The sequence below is a fragment of the Myotis nattereri genome, assembly GCF_964212035.1.
Source record: "Myotis nattereri genome assembly, chromosome: 4".
NCBI classification, from domain to species: Eukaryota; Metazoa; Chordata; class Mammalia; order Chiroptera; family Vespertilionidae; genus Myotis; species Myotis nattereri.
In genome coordinates, this window is record NC_138079.1 from 100,322,120 (window position 1) to 100,348,646 (window position 26,527).

Genomic DNA, 26,527 nt, shown 5'->3' on the forward strand with positions numbered 1-26,527 from the left:
CATTGATTGTTTGCCTTCTACATGAGCCCTTACCAGGGCCTGGGCCAGGGAGGAAGCTGCAACCGAGGTACGTGCCCATAACTGGAATTGAACCTGGGACCCTTCAGTCCACAGGCCATCACTCTATCTACTGAGCCAAACCGGCTAGAGCTAGTCTGCGATTTTGAAAAGGTTTGTAAATGTAGTTAGAGGCAGACTTGATCACCTTCCCAGTTTTGCTGTAGATTGGCCTTGCCTGAGGCAGCCTTGCCCACTGACTGGTCCACACTTCCAGTAATATCTGGACCAGACCCCTGAGAGCCACCCCGAGGGGGACCAGGCCTCTTAAGGAATGAGGCATTTATGCTCCATGGAGCCTTTGCATTAGCTAGGATACTCATCATGCTGAGACATAACTCAGATTTTCTTATTTAAACCTTATTGAGTTGAAGAAACAGATTTGAAAGGGGAACTAGAGCCAGGATTAGATCTAGGTCTGTCCAAAGCCAAAGTTCATTCACACTTGGTGCATGGTATGAATGTTTGTGTGCCCCCCAGCCCTGCCACAATTCATATGTTGAAATCCTAACCCCCAAAGATGATGGTATTAGGAGGCAGGAATCTTTTAGAAGTACTTAGTTCTTGGGGGTCGGGGGTGGAGCCCTCATGAATGGGACCGTTATAAAACAGACCCCAGAGAGCTCCCTCACCCCTTCTATCATGCTCACATGACACAAAGAACTCAGCCTGCTATGAACCAGGAAGAGGACTCTCATCAGAACATGACCTGCCTATGCTGGCTCCTTGATCTTAGATTTCAAGCTCCAGAACTATAAGAAATATCTGTTGTTTATAAGCCTCCAAATCTGTGGTATTTTGTTATAGAAGCCCAAGCAGACTAAAAACACTTGGCTACGCTGAACTGCCTCTGGACACTCCTTTCTTATAGTTTTCCAAATGGTTAATACCTCCTCCAGGGCATCGTCTTTGGCCTGAACACCCACACTCTGCATGAACTCTACTTCTCTGCAGTATCACTTCCTGAGCTCTATCATTTCCTAAGAGTGTGTCACTCTCAGAATCCATCCACTCAGATTTTCCCTAATGATGCAAGCATACTGCTCCTGTCCTCTCCTGAACAGGCTGAATCCTTAGTACAGGTGCCTGCCCATCACCCGCAACAGACATGCCCATGTCCCATGCCCCTGTTCTCATACCTCCCAGTGGGACATGGTGAGCCCTAATTTGTAACCATCTTTAGATGTTCTGCCCTCCTTAAAGCTGCTCCTGAAGGGGATGCTGTCCCTTTGCTATCCTGGTCTCTCCCATCTTCTAGAGTAAGCCCTTCCCTAGACCTCTGCACCTATTCTTGCTTGCAGGTACTCTAGAAGCACTAACTAGGGTATGGCACTACTCTCACAAGACTCTAGGCTCTCTGACAAACTTTTCATTGGGTTTTTGAAATTAAGGTATTTGCAAAACAGCTGTACATGAATGTTCATAGCAGCATTATTCATAATGGCCAAAAAGTAGAAACAACCCAAAAGTACATCAACTAATGAATGGATAAACAAAACATGATCTATCCATACAATAAAATACTATTCAGCCATAAAACAGCACACAATAATATTTTATTTTTACAAGGGGTAGCTGATTCCAAGTCAGCAGATCAGTGTTTTGTGCTGAGACTCATTAGTGGAACCATGCATAGGTGAAGGGGGCAGGAGGAACCTACATCTGAAGAACTGAATACAATCCTGGCTGGTGTGGCTTGGTTGGAGCACCGTCCCGTCTCATACACCAAAATGTGGCAGGTTGAAGCCAATCAGGGTACATACCCAGGTTGTGGGCTTAATCCCCGGTCAGGGCACATACAGGAGGCAACCAATTGATGTTGCTCTCTCTCCCTCTTCACCTCTTTAAAATCAGACCTGCAAATGTGGCTGGATGTCCAGGAACCTTCTTCCAGACCCTCAGACCCTCACAGGGACTCATCACCTTATCTGCCAAAGGAAAACTGGGCTGGGTCAGGTAAGGTAGCATCACCTTTTGGGAATGAGTGATAGTCAGAGTGGTGATTTTGTCACCTTTATTCAAGGTTCAGTGTTGAACAGGTACCCAAAGACATTAAGATTCAACAATTATCGATTTTGTAATTAGAAGAGAGAAAACACATGCACACAGGTTCAAAGTACCAAAGAAACAAAGCTCTTATTTAAGGAAGAGTTCCTGTCCCAACTCTTATAAATAAGGAAAGTGGACATCTATCTTCCTTTATGTTTTAGATCTTAGATATGCAAAAGGGATTTTGCAAATGTGATTATATTTAAACGATCTTGATGGGGAGATTATCTTGGATTATCTAAGTGAGCCCAATATAATCATAATATTCCTTATAAGAGGGAGGCTAGAGGGTCAGAGTCAGAGAAGGTGATGTGATGACAGAGTGGGGGGATGCACTTTGAAGATGGAGGAAAGGCCCTAGCGGGTTTGGCCCTGTAGACTGAAGGGTCCCAGGTTTGATTCCAGTCAAGGGCACATGCCTGGGTTGCGGGTTGGGTCCCCAGTGGGGGGGGTGCAGGAAGCGGCCGATCGATGATTCTCTCTCATCACTGATCTCTCTCTCTCTCTCTCTCTCTCTCTCTCTCTCTCTCTCTCTCTCTCTCCCCCCCCCCCCTCCCTTCCTCTCTGGAATCAATTTAAAATATTTTTTTTTAAAATGTTAAAAACAAACAAATAAACAAAACAAAAAAGGTGGAGGAAGGGACCACAAGCCAAGGAATACTAGCAGTCACTAGAAGCTGAAAAACACAAGGAAACAAGATTCACCTCTCAGAACCCCCAGAAGAAACCAGGGCTATTTACACCTTGATTTCAGCTCAACAAAACTGATTTTGGACTTCTGACCTCTGGAACTCTGAGATGTTTGTGCTGTCTTAAGCCACTAAGTTTGTGGTCATCTGTTACAGCAACCAAAAGAAATACAGATATAAGTAAGATTAGGAAAGTTAAGAAACAATAGTGAAATTGGCATGGAAAAAGGAGGTGGGGAAGGTAGGAACAGAATGAGGAACCAAAGAGGCCCTGGCCAGTGAGAGGCAGCAGACAGGAGTGAGGTATGGTCTAGGCCAGTGGTCGCCAACCTTTTGGACCTCACAGGCGACCAATGGTCCACGGACCACCAGTTGGCGACCACTGCTCCAAAGGTTTCCTTAAACCAGCGGTCACCAACTTTTCAGACATCACTGACCACTAGTGATCCACGGGCCACCAGTTGGTGACTGCTGGTCTAAGCCTAATAATGAAGATGAACTCTTCTAATATCTAATGTATTTGTTGGGAAGAGGACTGTGGATTAGTCTAAAGGGCGACCAAACATTATGACAAAGGCCACTAGGCTTCCATTAAGTCCACCTCTGCCCCAGAGATAAAAAGTTTCATCCACTGTATTCAACAGATTGTCACCAGGATCTGATTCAGTCAGAAATGGGCCCCGAGGAGCCCCTGGCACTTCAATTACTGACACCTATTTCTCTATTTCTCCTGGTGGCATATGGCTAAGTCCAATAGCTAAAATGGTGGTAAAACAGGTTCTTGTCCTTAAAGATCTTTTATCCTGTATGATACAGCTCCCCAACCCTAGCACTATTGACATTTTGGATCAGATAATTCTGTTGTGGGGGCCATCCCGTGCACTGTCTGATATTTAGCCGTACTCCTGGTCTCCACCCACGAGGGACCAGGAGCTATCCTTCCTTCCCCAACAATGTTTCCAGACTTGGCCAAATCTCCTCTTGGGGGCAAAATGTACTCCCAGTTTGAGCACCACTGGTGTGCAGAATGGTGTAGGGAGTGACATGCCATTAAGTCTAAGTATGCCTAGAACTTGTCAGAGAAGGATTTGCAGAGCAGGCAACTCTTGTGAAGTGAGAGGATGGAAGGGGGGTATGTGTTGCAGCGTTTAAAGGCAAAGGAAACTATGTGCAAATATCTGGAAAGCAGGAATGCAGGTATGTGCACTTGACCCTCTGCTGTAAGGAAGAATGTAATGGGGAGGGAGGTAATGACAGCACAAGCCACAGTCCTGAGGTGACTAGGAGTGACTTTAGGATACTTATGCTTTAGGAAGAATGCTATGTACCAGTTTTCTGCATGAGATAGTGCACCTATCTACCAAAAGTTTTCTCTCAACTGGGGGATCAGCTGGTTTGCCCAGAGTAACTAAAAATTGCATAATAATTGCATTTTAATTTCCACTATGAGAGAATAAAGGAATGGGATTAGATAATCTCTCAGGCCTAGTTCCAGGACTTTAACATCTTATATAAGTATATTTTGTTATTTTCAGAAACTTCATTTTGGCTTAATTACATATATAATTAACCCATTTCAATAATTCTTAGTAAACATACTGAAATAATTCAGTTTTTAAAACATTTTCATTACCCCAATTATTCTGTTATTCCTAAAGCTACTGGCACGTGAGAAAGGAGAGTCGTAAGGATTCCCTGTGACATCTGCTTAGCAGTCTACATCCACTACTTGCTCCTGGTTGTAGCTTTTCCCTATCCCTTGGACAGGATTGCAGTAGCTGTGTAGATTTTCTTTTCCTAAATTAAGGGTGCTTTGATATAAAAAAGATCCCTCAATATGTGTGTGTGTGGTAAAAGCACTAATTACTTAGAAACCCTCTCCTCACACAAGTATGTTCATATTCTCCCTTCATGTGTCCTTTGTTATGAACAGCCAGGAATTACAGAAAGAATACTAGGGTATTTATATTCCAATGAACTTTTGCCTTGAAATTCTTGTGTATCACCCATCTTTATTAAAGTGTGTGCATGATAAAGACTGCCTGGTATAACAGCAAATATATAACTATATATAGAATATACCCTTGAGGATAAATAAAGCAGTGCAGAAAAGATTTAACATGGGACAGGGACATCTGCAGGATCATCCTGATGCTCCTTCAGTAGTTATGCCCCACTCTCCAGTAGAGATCCCAGTTCCCTTTCAATCAGTGCTCAGACCTGCCATTTCTTCACCCTGTCACCGTGCATGGTCATGTTCCCAACAGCTTCTTCTGGGATCCCTCACCAGCAAAATGTACACTGTCATTCTTCAGGGACCTCTTGCATTCCTTGTAAGTCCCACAGACAGTCTTTATAATTTATATGCAACTAAGGGGAAGGAGAAACATGAATACCTTCCTTCTGAACAGAAAGACCAAAGCTCTGCTTTCAGTCCCCATGGTGAAGTCTGTGATGCTGGTGAAGGTTTGAGCTCTGGCGAAAGCTTTTCCCACACTGGCCACACTGGTACGGCTTCTCTCCAGTGTGGATCCGCTGGTGCAGTTTCAGAGTTGATTGACGCCCAAAGCAGTTGCCACACTCTCCACAGGTATAGGGTCTCTCCCCTGTGTGGACTCGCTTGTGTCTTTTCAGCTCTGAATTCCATGTGAAGCTTTTCCCACAGTCATCGCATTTGTAAGGTTTCTTCACTGAGTGGGTCGCCTGGTGACTAGGACGTTGCAAACGACTGTTCAGGCTTCTTTTACTTCCTTTGCTTTTCTTCAGCTCTCTAAGTGGATGGTTTTTTAGGGGGCTGCTGATATATTCCAGTTCCCTGTAATGTCTCTGGAAGTGAGTGAATGGCTTTTGAGCATTTGGGGGGCTGACCTGCCTTCGTGACAACCGGGATTCACTCATATTTGCCCCTCTTGGATCAGGACTCTGCAGACAATTCCCTTTGGGTCTGCTGGGTGACACTGCACATGGCTTTGCTCCTTTAGTACCTTCCTGTTGTGGATTCTCCTTGTTCTCACTTTTCATTCTGGGGGCCTCTATAATTAGAAAGAATCTGTTTCATATTTTGGGCTTCAAAGAAAGAACCTCAGCAAAAGAGTTATGAAATATACTGTAAGGTTTCTCAATCTGTGGTCCTCCACTGGCGACTTGCATTAGACTCATCTGGAGCACTTACCGAACAAACAGACTGCTGAGTCAGAATCTTTGGGGGGTGGTACCTGGAAATTTATGTTAAAGTTAGGAACCAAGTTTTCCAACCTCCTCCCTTCTTCCTAACTTTAGGAAAGGCTTAGGAAAGGAGAAATAGGGAAAAGCAAACCCAAAGGCCTGAGTATCAACTAAGGAATAAAAAGAAGAGGGTTGGAATGTCAACTTTGCAAATTCACTCTCTCTTCATGGACATTGAATGACCACCACTTTCTCTTCAAATAATGGTAAATCCAATGAATGTGTAATTTCCTTTCCTTATAAAATTGACAGCATTTGTGTTTGGAACCTGGAATATGGGTTAGACATGCATCCTATTTACAGAAACTACCCAACTTCTAACCAACAGGATTAAGAATCAGGATGGAAATTAGCTGGAATAGCCTGTGGGCTAGTCAGAGGATCCAGAGCTGTGTTATCCCATAGAATTCCTGACATGTAGGGAATATGTGTGTGTGTACGTGTGTGCAAGTGCTATTCAATATAGCAGCCACTAGCCACATGCAGGTACTGAGTACTTGAAATGTGACTAGTGTGAGGAACTGGATTTTACACTTTTAATTAATTTAAATAAGCAGTCCATGCAATTATAATTAATTGCTCTTCAACAAGGTTGACAAGACAACTCAATGGGGAAAGAATAGTCTTTTCAATAAGTGGTGCTAGGATAACTGGATTTCCAGATGCAAAAGAAGGAAGTTGGATCCCCACCTTATAGCATATACAAAAATTAATTTAAAATGGATCAAAGACCTAAATGTAAGAACTAAACCAATCTCTCTTTAAATAAAATATAGATGTAAATCCTTATGACTTTGAATTAGGCAATGGTAATTTACATATGTGACCAAAAACATAAGCAGATATAGAAAAAAACAGATAATCTGGACTTAATTAAAATAAAAAACATTTGTGCTTCAAAGAATACTACTAAGAAAATAAAAAGATCCCTGGCCAGTGTGCTTAGTGTTGAGAGCGTCAGCCCAAGCACTGAAGAATCACAAGTTCAACTCCCAGTCAAGGGCACGAACCTGTGTTGTAGGTTCCATCCCCAGCCCTGGTCAGGGCTTGAGTGGGAGGCAACCGATCAATGTATTTCTCATACATCAATGTTTTCTTCTCTGTCTGTCTATTTCCCTCCCCTTCCATTCTCTCTAAAAATCAATGGAGAAAATGATCCTCAGGTGAGGATTAACAACAAAAAGTAAGAAAGTAAAAAGACAACCCAAAGAATAGGAAAAACACTTGTAAACTCTATATAAAGGTCTAGTATCCAGAATATATAAAGAACTCTTTCAACAATAAAAAGACTAACTCAATTTAAAAATGAGCAAAGGATCTGAACAGACATGTCTCCAAAGAATATGTAAGTGGCCAATAAACACATGGACAGATGCTCAACATCATTAGTTACTAGGGAAATAACTCAAAACATCCACGAGATACCACTTCCCACCTACTAGGATGGCTGTAATAAAAAAGACAACAGTAACAAATGTTAGCAAGGATGTAAAGAAAGTGGAATCCCCACAGACTGTTGGTGGGAATGTAAAATTGCACAGCCTCTTTAGAAAACAGTCTGGTGTTTCCTCCAAAAGTTAAACATAATTGCCATATCACCCAGTAATTCCACTCCATACCTAAGAGCAATGAAAACATGTCCACTTGTATACAAATATTCACAGTAGCATTATTCATAATACCCCCAAGTGAAAACCCAAATGTCCATCAACTGATAACAAAATGTCCATTAATAAAATATCATTTAGCCTTAAAAAGGAATAAAGTACTGATACATGCTACAATATGGATTAACCTTGAAAATATGTTAAGTGAAAAAGCCAATCATAAAAGAGCACATTTTACATGATACTGGACAATGAAATGTCCAGAATAGGCAAATCAAGAGACAGAAAGTAGACAGTGATTGTCAGGGATTAGAGAGGAAGGGATGGAGAGTGACTGCTAACAGGTATGGGTTTCTTTTTTGAGATTATGAAAATATTCAGAAATTAGTGGTGATGGTTGCACAACTGTGTAATTATACTAAAAACCACTGTAATTATACTAAAATTCACACTTTAAAAAGGTGAATTTTATAGTATGTGAATTATATCTCAATAAACAACATCTACACAGTTGCATGTGGCTAGTGGCAACTATATTGCACAGTGCAGCTCTGAAGGAAGACACTGTTGGATCTTAGGGATGAGAAGCATGAGAATCTACAAATGAAGGAAGATACTGTACACACAGCCAGTTGCCTTTGCTGAGCCAGGGGAAGGAAGTGTGTGTGGTCCACTTTATTCAGGTCCACGAAGGCCATAGATTATGGCGCAGGACCTCAGCCAGGGTCACACTGATTTTCTATTGGATACCCCAATTCTTCTTCATTCTTGAGTTCTGAGAATAATGAAATCAAAGTGTTTCACTGACTGTAGCAAATCTGAAGGGATCAAGGCTCTAGTTTTCTTGTAACTCTCTAACTTGCTGACTGTATCCTATATTTACTTCACCAAGACTGGCCAAAGGTCACTGTCACTCAGTTTTAGCAGTCACAGGGCTGTGTGGAGTACGGCTGAGAGTTATACTGGCATTGTACCAGAGATAGGTAAGGAAGTGGACACAAAAGTTTAAAGCACAGAAAATGTCATAGGAGAAGGAGGCAGAAAATAATATGGAGTGGGCTTTTTCTCTAATGAAAAGAACATTGTGTAGGCCCCTTCTAAATACTAGTAGAGGACCATTTTAAGTGATGAAACTCAGCTTGCATGGAAGTTAGTCAGTGGTCATATTTGGATCTGTCTGCACTATATAGGAAGCCCTAAAAGGGACAGAAAAGCACTAGAACAGTCTTGTTGTGTACTGCATTGTCAAATAGTCATTAACAGAAAATAAAAACATAGTTCTCATGTGTAGTATCACTGCCATTCGTTTTTTTTTAAATATATTTTTGTTGCTTTCAGAGAGGAAGGGAGAGGGAGAGATAGAAACATCAATGATGAGAATCACTGATCAGCTGCCTCCTGCATGCCCCACACTGGAGATCAAGCCTGGAACCCGGGCATGTGCCCTGACTAGAAATCGAACTGTGACCTCCTGGTTCATAGGTTAATGCTCAACCACTGAGCCATACCACCTGGGCATACCACTACCATTCTAATCAGTGAAATTTTTTCAGGCATAAAGATCTACAATTACATACAACATTTTAAAAAAACATCATCATCTTGTCTATGGCTTTTCACAACCATGAATGCTTTGATGGAGATGAAGACTGATGAGAGGGAGAGAGGAGGCACAGTGCATTTACCTGTCCCAGCCAATTTGGTGGCTGGTTCCAGAAGGAGTGGGGATTTTTCCCACTGATGGAGGCTAAACTGGTCCTGAAGTCCTGCCTGGAAAGGCTCCTCCAAACAGTTTTCCCTAGGATATCTCCTAGGAGTTTGCAGTTGAAAGTCTGGCAGTTCCTGTTCTCCAAGCTGAGATCCAGTTCTCTCCAAGAGCACTTTCTGCCCCTGCATACAAACAGCCACCTAGGAACAAGCCCCATGCATTAGAGTGCAGCCAGAGGACTGACTCAGGCAGCTTGACCTCTCACTGCTCTGTAAGGACCCCTGACCCTGGGAATTCCTGATAATGTACTGGAGGTCACCTTTGATAGAGATCGCTGAAACTCTCAAAGAAAACACAGGGAAGGACATGGGAAATGACCAGAATGAGGCTGCTTCAAATCAGCCAATACTTCTTGAGTGGAGAATCCTAAAGCTTGGGCCTTGCTCAAGGCCTGGAATCAAAGTCACTAAAGAGCAGGCGCAGACAACAGGGTCAGTCATGATTCCCACCCTATGCCCACCTGCCTCCCTACTACTCCTGAAAACAGGCTCTGTAGAATTGGGAAGCAGTGTAGTAAGGGCCATTAAAAACCATCTTTACCTAATAAATTGTTCTGCCCAAGGCTCTAAGAGGACTGCCCCACTCCTGTTCCCTAACTGCTTCCATTCCCAAAGCACATGGTTGTTTGCTTCCTGCTGAGGATCCAACTTTGGTCTGACTTTGAGGGTGAGGGTTGAAAGGGATACTAGCCAACTGAGCTGTGACTTCCTGATCCAAAGGCAATATGCAAGACACTTGACTGGAACAAGGTTCAGTGAAGTTCCTCATAAATCAAATTCCTACCCAACAGGATTACACTATCTGCTAAGAATCCTGATGGTAGGAAACCTTCAAAAGGAACGGAGGGGAGATCTGTCAGCAAAGGCTCAATAACCTTACTTGATCCTCCACTTTGTCATGGAAGCGCCCATGGGTGGGTTTTCTGAAAACCTGGTACATCTGGGGGTAGGGGAAATGTTCCCAAAATAGAGGCCAGAAAACATGTTTGAAGCCATCTGGTCCATTTCTGGGCTCTGATTAGGGAGGGCCCAGAAACCAAACATTATCCAGACGGGGAAGAAAAAAGAAAAATCCTAGGGACCATCAAAGAAGACCCTCCTTACCCACTGCTTTGGTCTCTTGGCTGCTCTGTGAAAATCTTCCACCAGAGTCACCATCTCCTTGCTGCTCATTGGACATCGATGCCTGACCCCAGCCTGGATCTCAGGGGGCAGGATGTTCAGGAACTGCTCCAGCACCAGCAGCTCCAGAATCTGCTCTTTGGTGTGCAGCTCGGGCTGCAGCCACTGCCGGCAGAGCTGCCGGAGCCGGGAGAGTGCTTCTTGGGGTCCAGACACCTCTTGATAACAAAACCGTCTAAAGCTCTGGCGAGAGGCCTCAGGGTTGGGGCAGTCCTTTTGCAGAGCCGTCCCCCGCTTCTCTTCTAGCTTTGCTATGATGTGTCTCTCTTGCTTGGAAGAAGCCTGAATGTGGGACTGAGAGCTCAGCGTTATCTCCATCTTAGCTGCCATTCTGGGGCTCAGGAGACAGCTTTTTTTTTTTCTCCTCGCAAACAGCTCAAGCCTGAGGGATCATAGCCCTGGAGAAGTCGTTCTAAACGCTAGAAACGAAGTTCTCCTGAAGGTGTTGAGGACAGGATGCAGACAGGCCCTTCTCATTCACTGGCCTTGATTCCAGACTCCTGAAGGCAACACAGTCCCTGGGAGTGGAAAGCGTCTGTCTTTCCGATAGTTTCTAGAACTATCTTGTGAAGGAGAGAAGTCAGAAAATCTTCAGAGGAAACTGTGGGGAAATACTGCTTTTATTTCAACGATGAGCGCGCGAAGTCTCAGAAGAAACGCGCAGCATGACCTAGGAAAAGTTCAAGCTGTCAGACACCGGCACCGGCTGTCCCGAATTCTGGTTAGGAGTCCTCCAGCAGCTCACCCGGCGCCACCGGGTGACCCGAGGAGGCCGCGTGCGCCGGGGGTGGGAGTCAGCGAAGGCCTCCTACTTGCGAGCAGAGGCGTCGGAGACCCGGGGGTGGCTCGTTCCAGAGGCTCCGAAGGCCCAGCCGCTCCGGCCTCCGAAAAAGCCCGGCTCGGGCTCCGCGCCCCAGCTGGCCCCGGGCTTGACGAAGCTCCCGCACTCCCGGCGCGGCTCAACTTCGCGGCCGCCTACAAGCCCGGGCTGGCCCCTGGGAAGGCAGCGTCGCCCACTGGCTGTACCCCGCGCCCACCAGCAGCGGACTCACCTCACAGAGTATCAGGAAACCAAAACCCCGGAGCCAGGGCTGGAGGCGGGGCAGAACCTCTTGCCGCAGACACGCCCACTTACTGCGGAGGAACTACGCCACGGGAGAGCCGCCTTCTTCGCAGAGGGATTGGATCTTCGAGGGCAGGCTCTCCTGTCTATTGGCTGGGATATCTGTCGACGCTGACGAGAAACGGCATCCAGCCGTTGTAGTGCATCCTGGGAGTTGTAGTCCGGTGGCACGGCCCACGAGGCCCACGAGCGTTCGCCCAGGGCGGTTAACGCCCGCGCTTGAGACCTGATTTCTGGCCTGGCGACTTTGAAGAGGTGAGAGTGCGTGCGTCAGGTGAGTTCTCTGCTTGCTCCTGGACAGGGGTCGGGGGCCGGGGGCCGGGGGAAGCGCCCGCAGCTGGGCACCATGTCGGCCTGGGTGCCTTTTGCCTCCCAAGTCGTTTCAGGGCGGTCGAGCCAGGCCCGGGCACCTCTCGCATGCTCCGCGGTCACCTTCCTACGTCCCGGTGCCCTCGGCCCACCTGAGCGGGCCAGGCCGGATTCTGACCTCTGCCCGCGCCCTGACTGCTTCTTGCCGGTGACCACGATCGCCGTCTCCCTGCAGCGCGAACCTGCGGATGTTTCCTGCCCCACTTCGGCCACAGTACAGACCCTCTTTAGCATCAAATGCTCGGGGAGTACTTAGTGCATCCTTGACAAGTGAAAGGGAATCGGCCCGGTCCCCGTTCTCATCCTACTTTCTGCTGAGTGGATCATCGCCAGAGGGACACACGCTTTTGAGAGACCAGAATTTTAAAATTAATATGTCAGCAGTCGAGAGGAGTGCCGGCTCCGCTTTCTGCATGAAACTAGAATAGCATTTGTTAAGTTATTCTTCCAGATAAAGTGCGGAGGTACGAAAATGTGTTAGACAAGGGGGGGGGGGGCGGGGGGGGGACGGGGGGGGGGGAGATGGCTACAGGTTCTAGTCCCGGCCTTGCTGCTGAGGAGATATGGTACTCCTTTTTTTGTTAAAAAGGACTGTTAACAGCAATGCTTTTGATTCCTCTATCTCTAGCCCCTCCTGCCACATTAAAATGGAAAGAGAATATAAATGAAGGCAGTTCAGGTTCTTTGGCAGAAAGGCAACCTGAATCCCCACCCCCACCCCCACCCCCCACACACCTTTTTTAAGTCGTTATTGTTGAAAGTACTACATACCCCCCTTCCCCACCCCCAACTGACCTCTTCTAGCCCGCCCAAGGCCTTCACTACCCTATTGTCTGTGTCCATGGGTTATACATGTATGCATACAAGTTCTTTGGTTGATCTCCTTCTATTCCCCTCCCTCCTCCCATTCCCTCTGAGATTCCAGTTTGTTCCGTGCTTCTATGTCTGTTTTGTTCATTAGATTCCATATGAGTGAGATCATGTGATACTTATCTTTCTCTGACTGGCTTATTTCGCTTAGCATAATTCTCTCCAGGTCCCTCCATGCTGTTGGAAATGCTAAGAGTTCTTTCCTTTTTACAGTAGTATTCCATTGTGTAGATGTACTACAACTTTTTTATTCACACATCTGCTGATGGGCACTTGGGCTGTTTCCAAATCTTAGCTATTGTAAATTGTGCAGGTATGAACATAAGGGTGCCTATATCCTTTCTGATTGGTGTTTCTGGTTTCTTAGGATATATTCCTAGAAGTGGGATCACTGGGTCAAATGAGAGTTCCATTTTTAATTTTTTGAGGAAACGCAATACTGTTTTCCATAATGGCTGCACTAATATGCATTCACACTAGCAGTGTGCAAGGGTTCTCTTTTCTCCACATCCTCGCCATCACTTGTAGTTTGTTGATGATAGTCATTCTGACAGGTGTGAGGTGATACCTCAGTGTGTTTAAATTTGCATCTCTCAGATGATTAGTGACTTTGAGCATTTTTTCATATGTCTCTTGGCTTTCTGTATGTCCACTTTGGAGAAGTCTCTATTTAGGTCCTTTACCCATTTTTCAATTGGATTGTCTTCCTTTTGTTAAGTTGTATGAGTTTCCTATATATTAAAATTAACCCCTTATTGGATGTATCATTGGCAAATATGTTCTTCCATGCAGTGGGCTCCCTTTTCATTTTGTTGATGGTTTCTTTCACTGTGCCGAAGTTTTTTATTTTGATATAGTCCCATTTGTTTGTTTTCTCCTTAGTTTCCTTTGTCCTAGGAGAAGTATCTGTAAACATATTGCTATGAGAGATGTCTGAGATTTTGCTGCCTATGGATTCTTCTAGGATTTTTATGGTTTCACAACTTCATTTAAGTTTTTTATCCATTTCAAGTTTATTCTTGTGTATGGTGTAAGTTGGTGGTCTAGTTTCATCTTTTTGCATGTACCTGTCCAATTTTCCCAACACAATTTATTGAAGAGACTGTCTTTACTCTATTGTATGCTCTTGCTTCCTTTGTCAAATATTAATTGAACATAATGGCTTGGGTTGATTTCTGGGTTCTCCGTTCTCTTCCATTGATCTATATGCCTGTTCTTGTGCCAGTACCAGGCTGTTTTGATTACAGTGGCTTTGTAGTATAACTTGATATCTGGTATTGTGATTCCTCCATCTTTGTTCTTCTTTCTCAAGATTGCTGCGGTTATTAGGCTCTTTTTTAGTTCCATATAAACTTTTGGAGTGTTTGTTCTAGATCTGTGAAATATGCTGTTGGTATTTAAATAGGGATTGAATTGAATCTATAGATTGCTTTGGGTAGTATGGGCATATTAATGATATTGACTCTACCAATCCATGAACACAGTATATTCTTCCACTTGTTGTGTCTTCCTCTCTCTTTTTTTTCAACGTCCTGTAGTTTTCCTAGTACAGGTCTTTTACCTCCTTGGTTAAGTATATACCCTAAGTTTCTTGATTTTTTTTGTTTTGTTGCAGTGGTAAATGGGTTTTTTTTTGTTTTGTTTTGTTTTTAGTTTCTCTTTCTGAGAGTTCATTATTGGTGTAAAAAAAATGCCATAGATTTCTGGGTGTTAATTTTGTATTCTGCTACATTGCCAAATTATTTATTAAATCTAGTCTTTTTTTGAGAGATTGTTTGGAGGTTCTAGCAGGGGAGTGCAGCTTCTCGTATACTCTTGACTAAAGACACGTCCTGTCCTCTGGAGCGAAGGTCATCTCTTCTCACTAAGCAAGTCTTTTTCAACTGAGCACGCAGCTTCGGGAGGGACGCACATGGATTGGTGAGGGAGGAGGGGGATACTCGCCTAGTCAGCCAGATCAGCCAAATCAACCCTGGGGATTAATGGGGTGACAAATATTGCAGCCAGATTGCCCTCACATCCAAATCTAGGAGTTTGTTTTTTTAAAATATATTTTTATTGATCTCAAAGAGGAAGGGAGAGGAAGAGAGAGAGAGAAACATCAATGATGAGAGAATCACTGATCAGGTGCCTCTTACATGCCCCCCATTAGGGATTGAGCCCACAACCTGGGCATTTGCCTGACTGGGAATTGAACTCAAGACCCTTCAGTCCACAGGCTGATTCTCTATCTACTGAGCCAAACCAGCTAGGGCAAATCTAGTAGTTTTTTGATGGAGTCTTTAGGGTTTTCTGTGTACATCATGTTATCTGCATTTAATGACAGTTTTACTTCCTCCTTTCCAATTTGGATGCCTTTTATTTTTTTCTTTTTCTCTGATTGCTATGGTTAGGACTTCCAGTACTATGTTGAACAACAGTGGCTGATCATGTGATTTTTGTCTTGCAATCTGTTTATGTGATGTATCACATTTATTGGTTTGCAAATATTGTACCAGCCTTTCATCCCTGGAATAAATCCCACTTGGTCATGGTGTATGATCTTTTTAATGTATTGCTGGATCCGATTCGCTAATATTTTGTTGAGGATTTTAGCATCTATGTTCATAAGGGATATAGTTGCTTTATCTGGTTTTGGAAATAGTGTAATGCTGGCCTCATAAAAAGAGCTTGCAAGTATTCCTTCCTCTTGAATTTTTTGGAATACTTTGAGGAGGATAGGTGTTAGTTCTTCTTTGACTGTTTGGTAAAACTTCCCTGTGAAGCCTTTCAGACCAGGGCTTTTGTTGCTGGAAGTTTTTAAATTACTGCTTCAGCTGAAACCGGTTTGGCTCAGTGGATAGAGCGTCGGCCTGCGGACTGAGGGGTCCCAGGTTCGATTCCGGATGTGCCTGGGTTGCCGGCACATCCCCAGTGGGAGATGTGCAGGAGGTGGCTGATCGATGTTTCTCTCCCATCGATGTTTCTAACTCTCTATCTCTCTCCCTTCCTCTCTGTAAAAAATCAATAAAATATATTAAAAAAAAATTACTGCTTCAATGTCATCAGTAGTTATGGGTCTACTCAGGTGGAGTTTTTTTTATTCTTCCTGGTTGAGTTTTGGAAGATTGTATTTTTCTAGGAATATATCCATTTTGTCCAGATTGTCCAGTTTGTTGGGATGTAGTCGTTCATAGGTGTTTTTTTTTTTTTTTATGATCCTTTGTATTTCTCTGGGATCATTTATTACTTCACTTCTTTTGTTTCTGATTTTGTTTGTGTCCTCTTTGTTTCTTGATGAGTCTGGATAGAGTTTCATCAATCTTGTTTATCTTTTTAAAGAACCAGCTCTTGGTTTTATTTATTTATTTATTTATTTATTTATTTATTTATTTATTGTCTCTATGTCATTTATTTCTGCTCTGATCTTTATTATTTCCTTCCTTCTACTTACTCTGGGTTTTTCTTGTTCTCTAATTATTTAAATTGTAGAGTTAGATAACTTATTAAACTTTTTTCTTGTTTTTTAAGGTAGGCTGAAAGGGCAAAGAAGGACTAACTCCATTTTGTGTCATATCCTCCATCTTGTGTAACTATGTCCACAACATGACCTTTTTCCAAGAAAAGCCACAGAATGCACCAGTTGCTTAACCCTGCTTCCCCCACCCCCCTTGAATCAGCCAATAGGAATACAAGAGGAACTAACCTAAGGCCAGAAATATGCTAGCCACATCCTGTCTTTGTGTAACTGGACCCTGGCCACAGCCTGCCTTTGTGTCACTAGACTCTAGCCCCCACCCAACCAATCAGAATCGGCCAACTCAGTGGTCCAAGTATCACCCCACCTCCCGACCCCAAGCCCTATAAACTCTTTGTTCTCCCGAAGCTCGGGGCTCTCTTGCATCCTGCTGCTGTGTTGGTAGAGGCGGAGAGACCGAGCTCGAGCTTAAATAAAGGCTCTTTGCTTTTGCATCGAACTCGGCTCCCTAGTGGTCTTTGGGGATCTTGAAATCTGGGCTTAACATTTGGGGGCTCGTCCGGGATCCCCAAGACCCACATGGGACCCTGACCTGGAGAGCCTGACTGACTGCGGTAGGTGTCTGTGTGTTTGTGTGTTTCTGTCCCTCTTGTGTGAGCTCATCTCTGGTATTCTGGTTGTGCCCGATGCGGTCTAAGTGGACGCACTGGAGGACCATGGGCAGGAGGACTCGGAAGACGTTCTGATCCTCCTTTCTGGAGGGACGTGGATTCCCCTCACAAATCTGAGGTGAGGCGGGTCGCTCCCACCAGTCGGCGTGAGGCCGTCGTCTAGCTTTTGGTTTTGCTTCCACGGAGTTGGAAAACTGTTCTTTGGGGCCCTTTGTTTGTCTGTGTTTGTGTTTCTCTGTTTTATTCTGTGGACTTACTGGAGGGACATTATGGGACAGACTCAGACTACTCCTTTAAGTATTATGATTGATCATTTCAAGGAAATTAGAAGAAGAGCCAACGACCTCAGTGTGAAGGTCCGGAAGGGTCAGTGGCAGACTTTTTGTTCCAGCGAGTGGCCAACTTTCAATGTTGGATGGCCGCCAGAGGGAACTTACAACCTCCCTACCATCCGCCGGGTCAGAGATGTCATCTCCCGGCCCAAGAAGGGTCATCCTGATCAACTCCCTTACATTATTACTTGGCAGGACCTTGTGGAGGACCCACCCTCTTGGCTTAAGCCCTTCCTGGCCCCACGCCCTCCGGAGCCGAGACCTATTCTTGCTTTGCAGGGGACGGACAAGAAGGAGGAGAAGAAGGTCACCCAGCCATCAGCTCCCCTCTACCCTGTCTTGCAGGGGGGAACTGAAGAAGAACTAATTTTTCCTCCCCTGTATCAGTCCCCTAGAGTGCCGGAGGGACCCAGCCACCCCGCATCTGGGGAAGCAGACGCTGCTCTGAGAGCGGAGGGCGGAGGAGTTCCAGTGGGAAGCCCGCCCTATACCAGACAAAGGGCTCAGAGAGAGCAGTCTGCCTCCGTTGCCGACTCCACTATTAAGACTCTACCCCTGCGAGCCACCAGTCCCCCAGATGAGGGGGGCAATCAGCCCCATCACTACTGGCCTTTCGCCACTAGCGACCTCTATAATTAGAAAGCTCAGAATCCTAAGTTTTCTGAGAAGCCGGCAGGGCTCATTGATTTACTAGATTCTGTTCTTTTCACCCATCAGCCTACCTGGGATGACTGTCAGCAGCTTTTGCAGGTCCTATTCACCACCAAGGAGAGGGAGAGGTTCCTCAATGAGGCCCAAAAGCTAGTCCTGGGAACAGACGGGAATCCTACCACCAACCAGGCTCAGATAGATACCTCTTTTCCTCTAACTAGGCTTGAATGGGATTTCAACATGGCAGAAGGTAAGGAGAGGCTCTGGGTCTACCGCCAGACTCTAATGGGGGGTCTTCAGATGGCTGCTAGGAAGCCGACTAATTTGGCTAAGGTAGGAAATGTACAGCAGAAGAAGGATGAATCTCCAGCAGCCTTCCTAGGGCGGGTCATGGAGGCGTTCCGTACCTATACCCCCATGGACCCAGAGGCTCCCGAGAACAAGGCGGCTGTTATCATGGCCTTTGTAAATCAATCTGCTGCAGACATTAGGAGAAAACTGCAGAAGATAGACTAGGGGAAAAAGTCTGCAGAACTTGCTGGTAGTAGCCTAAAAGGTGTACAACTGGGAGCCCCCAGAAGATAAACAGGCTTGCGCTGTGGCAGCTGCCAACAGTAAGCAAACCCAAGACCTGGCCAGGATTCTGCTGGCTACCACCATGAACTCTCCTGAGGAACGGGACCGCTGCCTCTGACAGCTTGCAAGTGACCGGAAAAGAGGTAGAGGACCGCCAGGGAAGGGAGGCGGAGGCTGCAGAAGGATCAGTGTGTTTACTGCAAGGAAATAGGGCATTGGGCCCGAGAATGTCCAAAGAAGGCCGGTGGGAAGGGAAGCAAGACTGATTGAGTGAAAGTCTTAGAGCTGGATGAACTGAGTGATTAGGGGAGTCGGGGTTTGGACCCCCTCCCCGAGCCCACGGTAACTCTGAGAGTGGAGGGGACCCCTGTTAACTTCCTTGTCGACACCGGAGCGCAACATTCGGTCCTCCATACACCTCAGGGGAAGCTAGCAAACAAGAAGTCCTGGGTACAAGGGGCAACTGGTATGAGCCAGTATTCATGGACCACCCAAAGAACGGTAGATCTAGGGACAGGCTGGGTACCCCACTCCTTCATGGTAATACTGGAATGCCCCTACCCACTGTTAGGACGGGACTTACTGACCAAGATTGGAGGTCAGATAACTTTCAGACAAGGGGGGGCCTCAGGTCACTGATGGCAAAGGCCACCCCATCCAGGTCCTGACTCTGAGACTGGAGGATGAGTACCGCCTCCACCAGAAGGCATCCCCAATAGAGAACAACATGGACAGATAGCTACAAGAATTCCCCACGGCTTGGGCAGAGGCAGGGGCGGGGTAGGACTAGCCACTCACAGGACCCCAATCCTAGTAGAGCTAAAACCAGGAGAAGGCCCAGTAAGGATCAAGCAGTACCCTATGTCTCAGGAGGCCGGGAAGGGAATCCAGTCTCACATCCGGAGACTGCTAAGCCTAGGGGTACTAGTTCCCTGCCAATCTGCCTGGAACACCCCCCTCCTGCCGGTCAGGAAGCCTCACACGAATGATTACCAACAAGTACAGGACCTCGGGAAGTAAATAAAAGAGTCATGGACATACACCCAACTGTTCCCAACCCATATACTCTATTAAGCTCCTTGGCACCCTCTAGAGTCTGGTATACCGTATTAGATTTAAAGGATGCCTTCTTCAGTCTGCCGCTGGCGCCCCAAAGCCAACCGTTATTTGCCTTCGAATGGCATGACCCAGAGGAGGGCTACAATGGACAATTAACCTGGACACGGTTGCCTCAGGGGTTCAAAAATTCGCCCACCATCTTTGACGAGGTGCTACACGAGGACCTGGGTGAGTACAGGAGGGAGCACCCCAGCCTCACCCTCCTCCAGTACGTAGATGACATCCTGATTGCTGCCGACACGGCCGAGGACTGTGAGCGGGGGACCCAGGATCTGCTGGCTACCTTGGGGGCCTTAGGGTACCAGGCATCTGCGAAGAAGGCTCAGATATGCAGAGAGAGGCTAAGTTACCTGGGATACATCCTAGACGGTGGACAGTGGCAGCTATCAGATGCCAGAAAAGAAACTGTCCTGAAGATCCCTACTCCCACCTCCCGAAGGGAAGTAAGGGAATTCCTAGGATCGGCCGGCTACTGCCGCCTCTCGCCAGGCCCCTATATGAAGCTACCAAAGAGGGGAGGGCGTTTGAATGGACTGAGAAAGAAGAGGCTGCCTTTAATCAGTTAAAGAAAGCCCTCCTAGATGCTCCAGCCCTAGGACTGCCAGACATTACAAAGCCCTTTCACCTCTTTGTAGACGAACACAAAGGAATAGCGAAAGGGGTTTTGACTCAAGCCTTGGGCCCCTGGAGCCGCCAGTAGCTTACTTGTCTAAGAACCTAGATCCAGTAGCTGCCGGCTGGCTGCCGTGCCTAAGAATTATTGTGGCAACAGCACTCTTAGTCAAAGACGCCGACAAACTGACCCTGGGGCAGGAAATCTGGATCACAACCCCACATGCCATTGAGGGAGTCCTGAAACAGCCTCCTGATAGATGGATGAGGAACGCATGTATGACCCATTATCAGAGCCTTCTGCTCAACCCCCCTAGAGTGCGGTTCCACCCCAGTGAGCCCCTTAACCCCGCTACTTTGCTGCCCAGCGCTGATCTAGATTCCCCACTACATGACTGTGCAGGAATCCTAGAGCAAGTACATGGATTCCGAAGGACTTAACCGACTGGCCTCTCCCAGATGCCGAGACCACTTGGTTCACGGATGGGAGCAGCTTTATACGGGACGGGCACAGGTACGCGGGTGCTGTGGTGGTCACTGAAACGAACACCGTATGGGCAGAAGCTCTACCCTCTGGAATGTCAGCCCAGCAAGCAGAGCTCGTTGCCCTCACTAAGGCGCTGACGCTGGGAGCTGGAAAACGGTTCAACATCTACACAGATAGCCGTTATGCGTTTGCCACAGTGTTCATGGGGCAATCTATCAGGAGAGGGGATTACTGACGGCAGAGGGACGGACTATAAAGAATAAGCAGGAGATACTCAACCTGCTTACAGCCTTATGGCTTCCTGCCAAGTTAGCCATTATCCACTGCCAAGGGCACCAGAAGACTGATGACCCGGTAGCAAGAGGTAACCAAAAGGCTGACCAGGCAGCCAAGGCAGTGGCCCTTACTGCGGTCCCCACCATGGCCCTACAACTACCGGACCTGGGGGACCCAGTTTTACCAGACCAGCCCAGATACTCCCAGGAGGAGTTGCAGCGGATCAGGAAACTCCCCCTGGCCCAGGAGATAAAGGGATGGTGGTATACACCAGACAAGGAGCTCATACTGCCAGACCGGCTCAGGGTCCCAGTGTTAGAACGTATGCACTGGTCCACCCACTTGGGGGCCTGGAAATTAAAGGACTTAATCCAGCATGCCGGAATCAAAATTCACCAGCAAAACTCCAAAATAGATCAAGTTGTATCTGCCTGTAAGACCTGCGAACTCACGAACGCAAGGGCCGGGTCGAGTGAAAAAGGGACCAGGATCAGAGGAACCAAGCCGGGAGCTCAATGGGAGATTGACTTCACCGAAGTCAAGCCAGGGAAGTATGGTTATAAATATCTTTTAGTATTTATAGACACCTTTTCTGGATGGGTAGAGGCATACCCAACCAGGCATGAAATAGCTCACATGGTAGCCAAGAAACTGCTAGAAGACATCCTACCCAGGTATGGATTTCCTGCTATGATAGGATCAGATAACGGGCCAGCTTTTATTTCACAGGTAACACAGGCAGTACCCAAGGCTATAGGGGCAGATTGGAAATTGCATTGTGCCTATAGGCCCCAAAGTTCAGGGCAGGTAGAAAGGATGAATAGAACTCTAAAAGAGACCCTTACCAAATTAACCATGGAGACTGGCGGGGACTGGGTGGCTCTCCTTCCGTATGCCCTCTACCGGGTACGGAACTCTCCTTATACCCTGGGCTTTACCCCCTATGAGATCATGTTTGGCAGGCCACCCCCTATCATTCCTAACCTTAAGGCTGAGCTTCTCGCTGAGTTTGAAAATCAAGAAATATCTTTTCTCTTAAGAGGGCTCCAGAGGGCGCACGAGGACATTTGGCCGTGCCTCCGTGCCATCTACGAAGCTGGCCCAACCCCAACGCCTCATCAGTACAGACCGGGAGACTGGGTTTTTGTCAAAAGGCACCGCCGGGAGACCCTTGAGCCGCGTTGGAAGGGTCCCTACGTCGTGGTGCTGACTACACCCACTGCTCTCAAGGTAGACGGCATCGCAACCTGGGTCATCACACCCACGTCCGCCTAGCTGATCCCTCTGCAGTCCAGGAGGACCTCATCACACAATGGAGCCTCGATTACAATCAGCACAATCTGCTCAAGCTCAAGCTACCGCGTACTTGACCTGCCTGATACTGGTAACCTTGCTCGCAGCCACTCATGCCGCCGGGAGTCCCCACGCCCCCCATAACCTTACTTGGCAAATCATAGACACCAGTTCGGGGACTGTACTTAATCAGACCTCCCAGTTGCACCCTAAAGACACTTGGTACCCGGACCTCTATGTAGACCTGCTTTCCCTCATTGGCGTCCAATACGACCCCGGATTCGCCCGGGGACATCACTTCTATGTCTGCCCCGGGCACTCTCGGACTCCACGAGGCCGCACCCGGGACCCATGTGGAGGAGCGGAGGACTATTTCTGTGCCTCCTGGTCGTGTGTCTCAACGGGACATATATGGTGGACTCCCCCAAATACGGGTGACCTAATTACCGTCAGGCGGCCGAATAGCCCACCATGCGACCGAGAAGGTAATCCTTGTAACCCCGTGAGAATATCTTTCACGGAACAAGGAAAGAAGGCGACAGGGTGGGACACCGGTAAGACCTGGGGAATACGTTTCTATGATAAGACTAGGGTCGGGTATATGGACCACGGGGGACTGTTCACTCTTCAGGTACGGGTGGCACCTCTCTCCCAACAGGCTCCAGCAGGAGTAGGGCCTAACCAAGTACTGGCCCCCCAACCCGTCTCTACCCTGGCGTTCCCGCCCAAGAGCACCCGGGCCCTGGCCTCACAGCCCTCTGCATCCCTTGGCCCTACCAGGGCATCCTCCACATCCCCGACCCCAGTCCGCACCTCAACGTCTGACACAGACCCCTATGGAGCATAGTTATGGGAGCATATCATGTGCTGAACGCTTCCCGACCTGACCTGACCATGTCCTGTTGGCTCTGTCTAGATGTCCGGCCACCATATTATGAAGGCATTTCTATTAGAGGCAATTATACAACGGCCTCTAATTCCAGCTCCTGCAGGTGGCAGCAGGCCACTGCAGGACTAACCCTCCAGGCAGTAATAGGGCAAGGTACTTGCATAGGCCGAGTGTCCCCTGAACAATCACTTCTTTGTAATAACACTAACAGTCCCTAATGGGACAGCTTACCTGCTCCCTGCCAAAAATGCATGGCGGGCCTGTTCCAGCGGCCTCGCTCCCTGCGTCCACTCCCAAATCCTCCACTCCTCAAAAGAAGGCTTTTGCATACTCGTCCAGCTAATTCCCAAGCTAGTGTACCATTCGGGGGAGGAAGTACTCAGCAGGATAGGCTCTGCTAGCCCCCGAAGCAGGAGAGAACCTGTCACAGCCCTGACCCTGGCTGCGCTCCTGGGGCTGGGACTAGCGGGAGCAGGAACCGGGATATCCTCGCTTGTTATACAGGACAAGAACTATGAAACCCTAAGAGCAGCCATAGACCTAGATATAGAAAGAATCGAGAAGTCCATTACCCATCTGCAAGAATCTCTTACTTCCTTATCTGAAGTAATACTCCAGAACAGAAGAGGATTAGACTTACTGTTCATGCAGCAAGGAGGCTTATGTGCTGCCCTAGGGGAGGAGTGTTGTTTTTATGTTGATCATTCGGGAGTTATAAAGGAGTCCATGGCCCTCATAAGAGAGGGATTGCAGAAACGGAAGCTAGAGAGGGAGCAATCCCAGTCTTGGTATGAATCATTATTTCATTGGTCCCCATGGTTAACCACTCTTATTTCTGCCCTCGCTGGACCCTTTATAATTTTACTCATGCTATTGACCTTCGGCCCTTGCATTATCAACCATCTAGTCCAATTTGTCAAAGAGCGCATAGGGGCGGTTCAGTTGCTGGTTCTGCGCGCTCAGTACCGGCCTCTAGTAGCAGAAGGCGAGGTAGAAATGCAGTCCGTCCCATGATTGGGCCTATAAATTTCAAGACAAGGGGGGAATGAAAGGGCAAAGCAGGACTAACTCCATTTTGTGTCGTATCCTCCATCTTGTGTAACTATGTCCACAACATGACCTTTTTCTATGAAAAGCCACAGAATGCACCACTTGCTTAACCCTGCTTCCCCCACCCCCTTAAATCGGCCAATAGGAATGCAAGAGGAACTAACCTAAGGCCAGAAATATGCTAGCCACATCCTGTCTTTGTGTAACTGGACCCTGGCCACATCCTGCCTTTGTGTCACTAGACCCTAACCCCCACCCAACCAATCAGAATCGGCCAACTCAGTGGTCCGAGTATCACCCCACCTCCCGACCCCAAGCCCTATAAACTCTTTGTTCTCCTGAAGCTCGGGGCTCTCTTGCATCCTGCTGCTGCGTCGGTAGAGGTGGAGAGACTGAGCTCGAGCTTGAATAAAGGCTCTTTGCTTTTGCATCAGACTTGGCTCCCTGGTGGTCTTTGGGGATCTTGAAATCTGGGCATAACAAGGCCTAGTGGTATGAATTTCCCTCAGGACTGCTTTCAGGATGTTTTTTAATTCTTTGATCTCTTTGGTAACCCATTTATTAATTGCATGCTATTTAGCCTCCATGTGTTTGAATGTTTTTGAGTGTTTTTATTGTAGTTGATTTCTAGGTTCATTGTGATCTGAGAACATGCTTGATATGTCTTCTTGAACTTGTAGAGACTTAGTTTGTATCCTAACATGCGGTGTGTCCTTGAAAATGTCCATGTGCACTTGAGAAGAATGTATATTCTGTAGCTTTGGGGTGATTATTCTGAAAATGTCAATTAATGCCATCTGATCAAGTGTGTTGTTTAGGATCACTGTTTCCTTGTTGATTTTTTGTCTAGAAGATCTATTCAGTGATGTCAGTGGGGTGTTAGAGTCCCTTACTATGATTGTATTGCTGTCAATCTCTCCCTTAAAATCCTCCAAAAGTTTTTTTTTGTTTTTTTAATATATCTGGATGCTCCTGTATTGGGTGCATATATGTTTACCAGAGTTATATCCTCTTGTTGTATCCATCCTTTTAATATTATGCAGTGGCCTTCATTATCTCTTATTATGGCCTTCACTTTGAATTCTATTTTGTCAGATATGAGTATTGCTACCCCAGCTTTTTTTTTTTTTTTCATTTCCATTTGCCTGAAAAATTTTTTTCCATCCCTTCACTTTCAGTTTGTGTGAGTCCTTTGTGCTGAGGTGGGTCTCTTGTAGACTGCATATATATGGGTCATGTTTTCTTATCCTTTCAGCTACCTAATGTCTTTTGATTGGAGCATTTAAGCCATTTACATTTAAGGTTATTATTCATAGGCACTTATTTATTGCCATTCTTTATTCTTTGCCTGCTCCGCCTCTGCTTGCCTTTGCATGCCCTTAATCTTAGTCACTCAAAGGTCTGTTTCTGAAACGGCTTTAGGTGGGGGAGGTGCTGCTGAGGAGGAGATATAGCAAGGAAGGAATATGGTGGGTGTTTCCCTGTCCCAGAGCTACTCCTCCATGAGTGGCCCATAATATTACTCTGCCATTGACTGGACAGAGATCCTTCTAGGAAGACCAACAGGGTCGGCTGGAAACCTGGAGTTTTTACCACTTCTCCTATTCAGGGAAAGTACCAGTCTGTTTCCCAGGATAGTAGGGCAGATGGCCCTCTCCCAATCCAGTCACTGAGAGGTCCTTGAAACTGTTCAAACTTGTAAGCTTGGCCTCTGCTTTTATTTCCTCTGAAAAGCTCAAAATGCAGGGTGTGGCATGCAGGGCTCCTGAGGGTGGGGCAGGGTGTCTAGGGAAGGGGTTCTTTTCCTGCCCAGCAGCTAGGAGGAGCAGCTAACTCCTCTCAGAAGAAAATGGCTGTTTCAGTTTGGGTGCCTACAACCAAATGCTCCTGGCTGTTGTTTTTCCAAGTCTCCCCGCAATGCTTCCCACCTCAGTCTTTCCTTAGGCACCTCAAGTCTGCACCTCCCTCCCTGCACCAAAGCCTCAGGCGACTAGCTGCAGGTGAGAACTCCTGTGCTCTGGGTTAAAAAAAAAGAAAAAAAGAATGAAATTGTGGATTTCTCTCTGACTGGCTCTGGTCTGCTGGCTCCAGGCTCTGCTGTGGCCAGCAGCCCTGCCGCCTTTCATGGCTGAATGTTACAGAGGCTACAGGTCTAGACTCTGATGCTGCAAGCTAT

The 26,527-nt window shown here is 46.7% G+C and overlaps 1 protein-coding gene and 1 long non-coding RNA gene across 2 annotated transcripts in view; one reads left to right on the plus strand and one right to left on the minus strand.

The window, feature by feature from the left end:
- Positions 1 to 1,596: 1,596 nt before the first annotated feature.
- On the minus strand, positions 1,597 to 11,657 carry ZNF174 (zinc finger protein 174). Its single transcript, XM_081089232.1, has 3 exons — positions 10,499 to 11,657; positions 9,313 to 9,535; positions 1,597 to 5,827 (listed from the first exon to the last, which is right to left on the minus strand). Exons 1-3 carry the CDS (start codon positions 10,904 to 10,906, stop codon positions 5,226 to 5,228), a joined length of 1,233 nt encoding a protein of 410 aa, XP_080945358.1. The 5' UTR covers positions 10,907 to 11,657; the 3' UTR covers positions 1,597 to 5,225.
- A 304-nt stretch (positions 11,658 to 11,961) lies between these two features.
- LOC308517848 overlaps positions 11,962 to 26,527 on the plus strand; it is a 39,129-nt gene continuing 24,563 nt past the window's right edge. Inside the window, exon 1 of the long non-coding RNA XR_013995898.1 lies at positions 11,962 to 11,973. This is a non-coding gene — a long non-coding RNA (uncharacterized lncRNA). The remainder of the gene's footprint in view (positions 11,974 to 26,527) is intronic.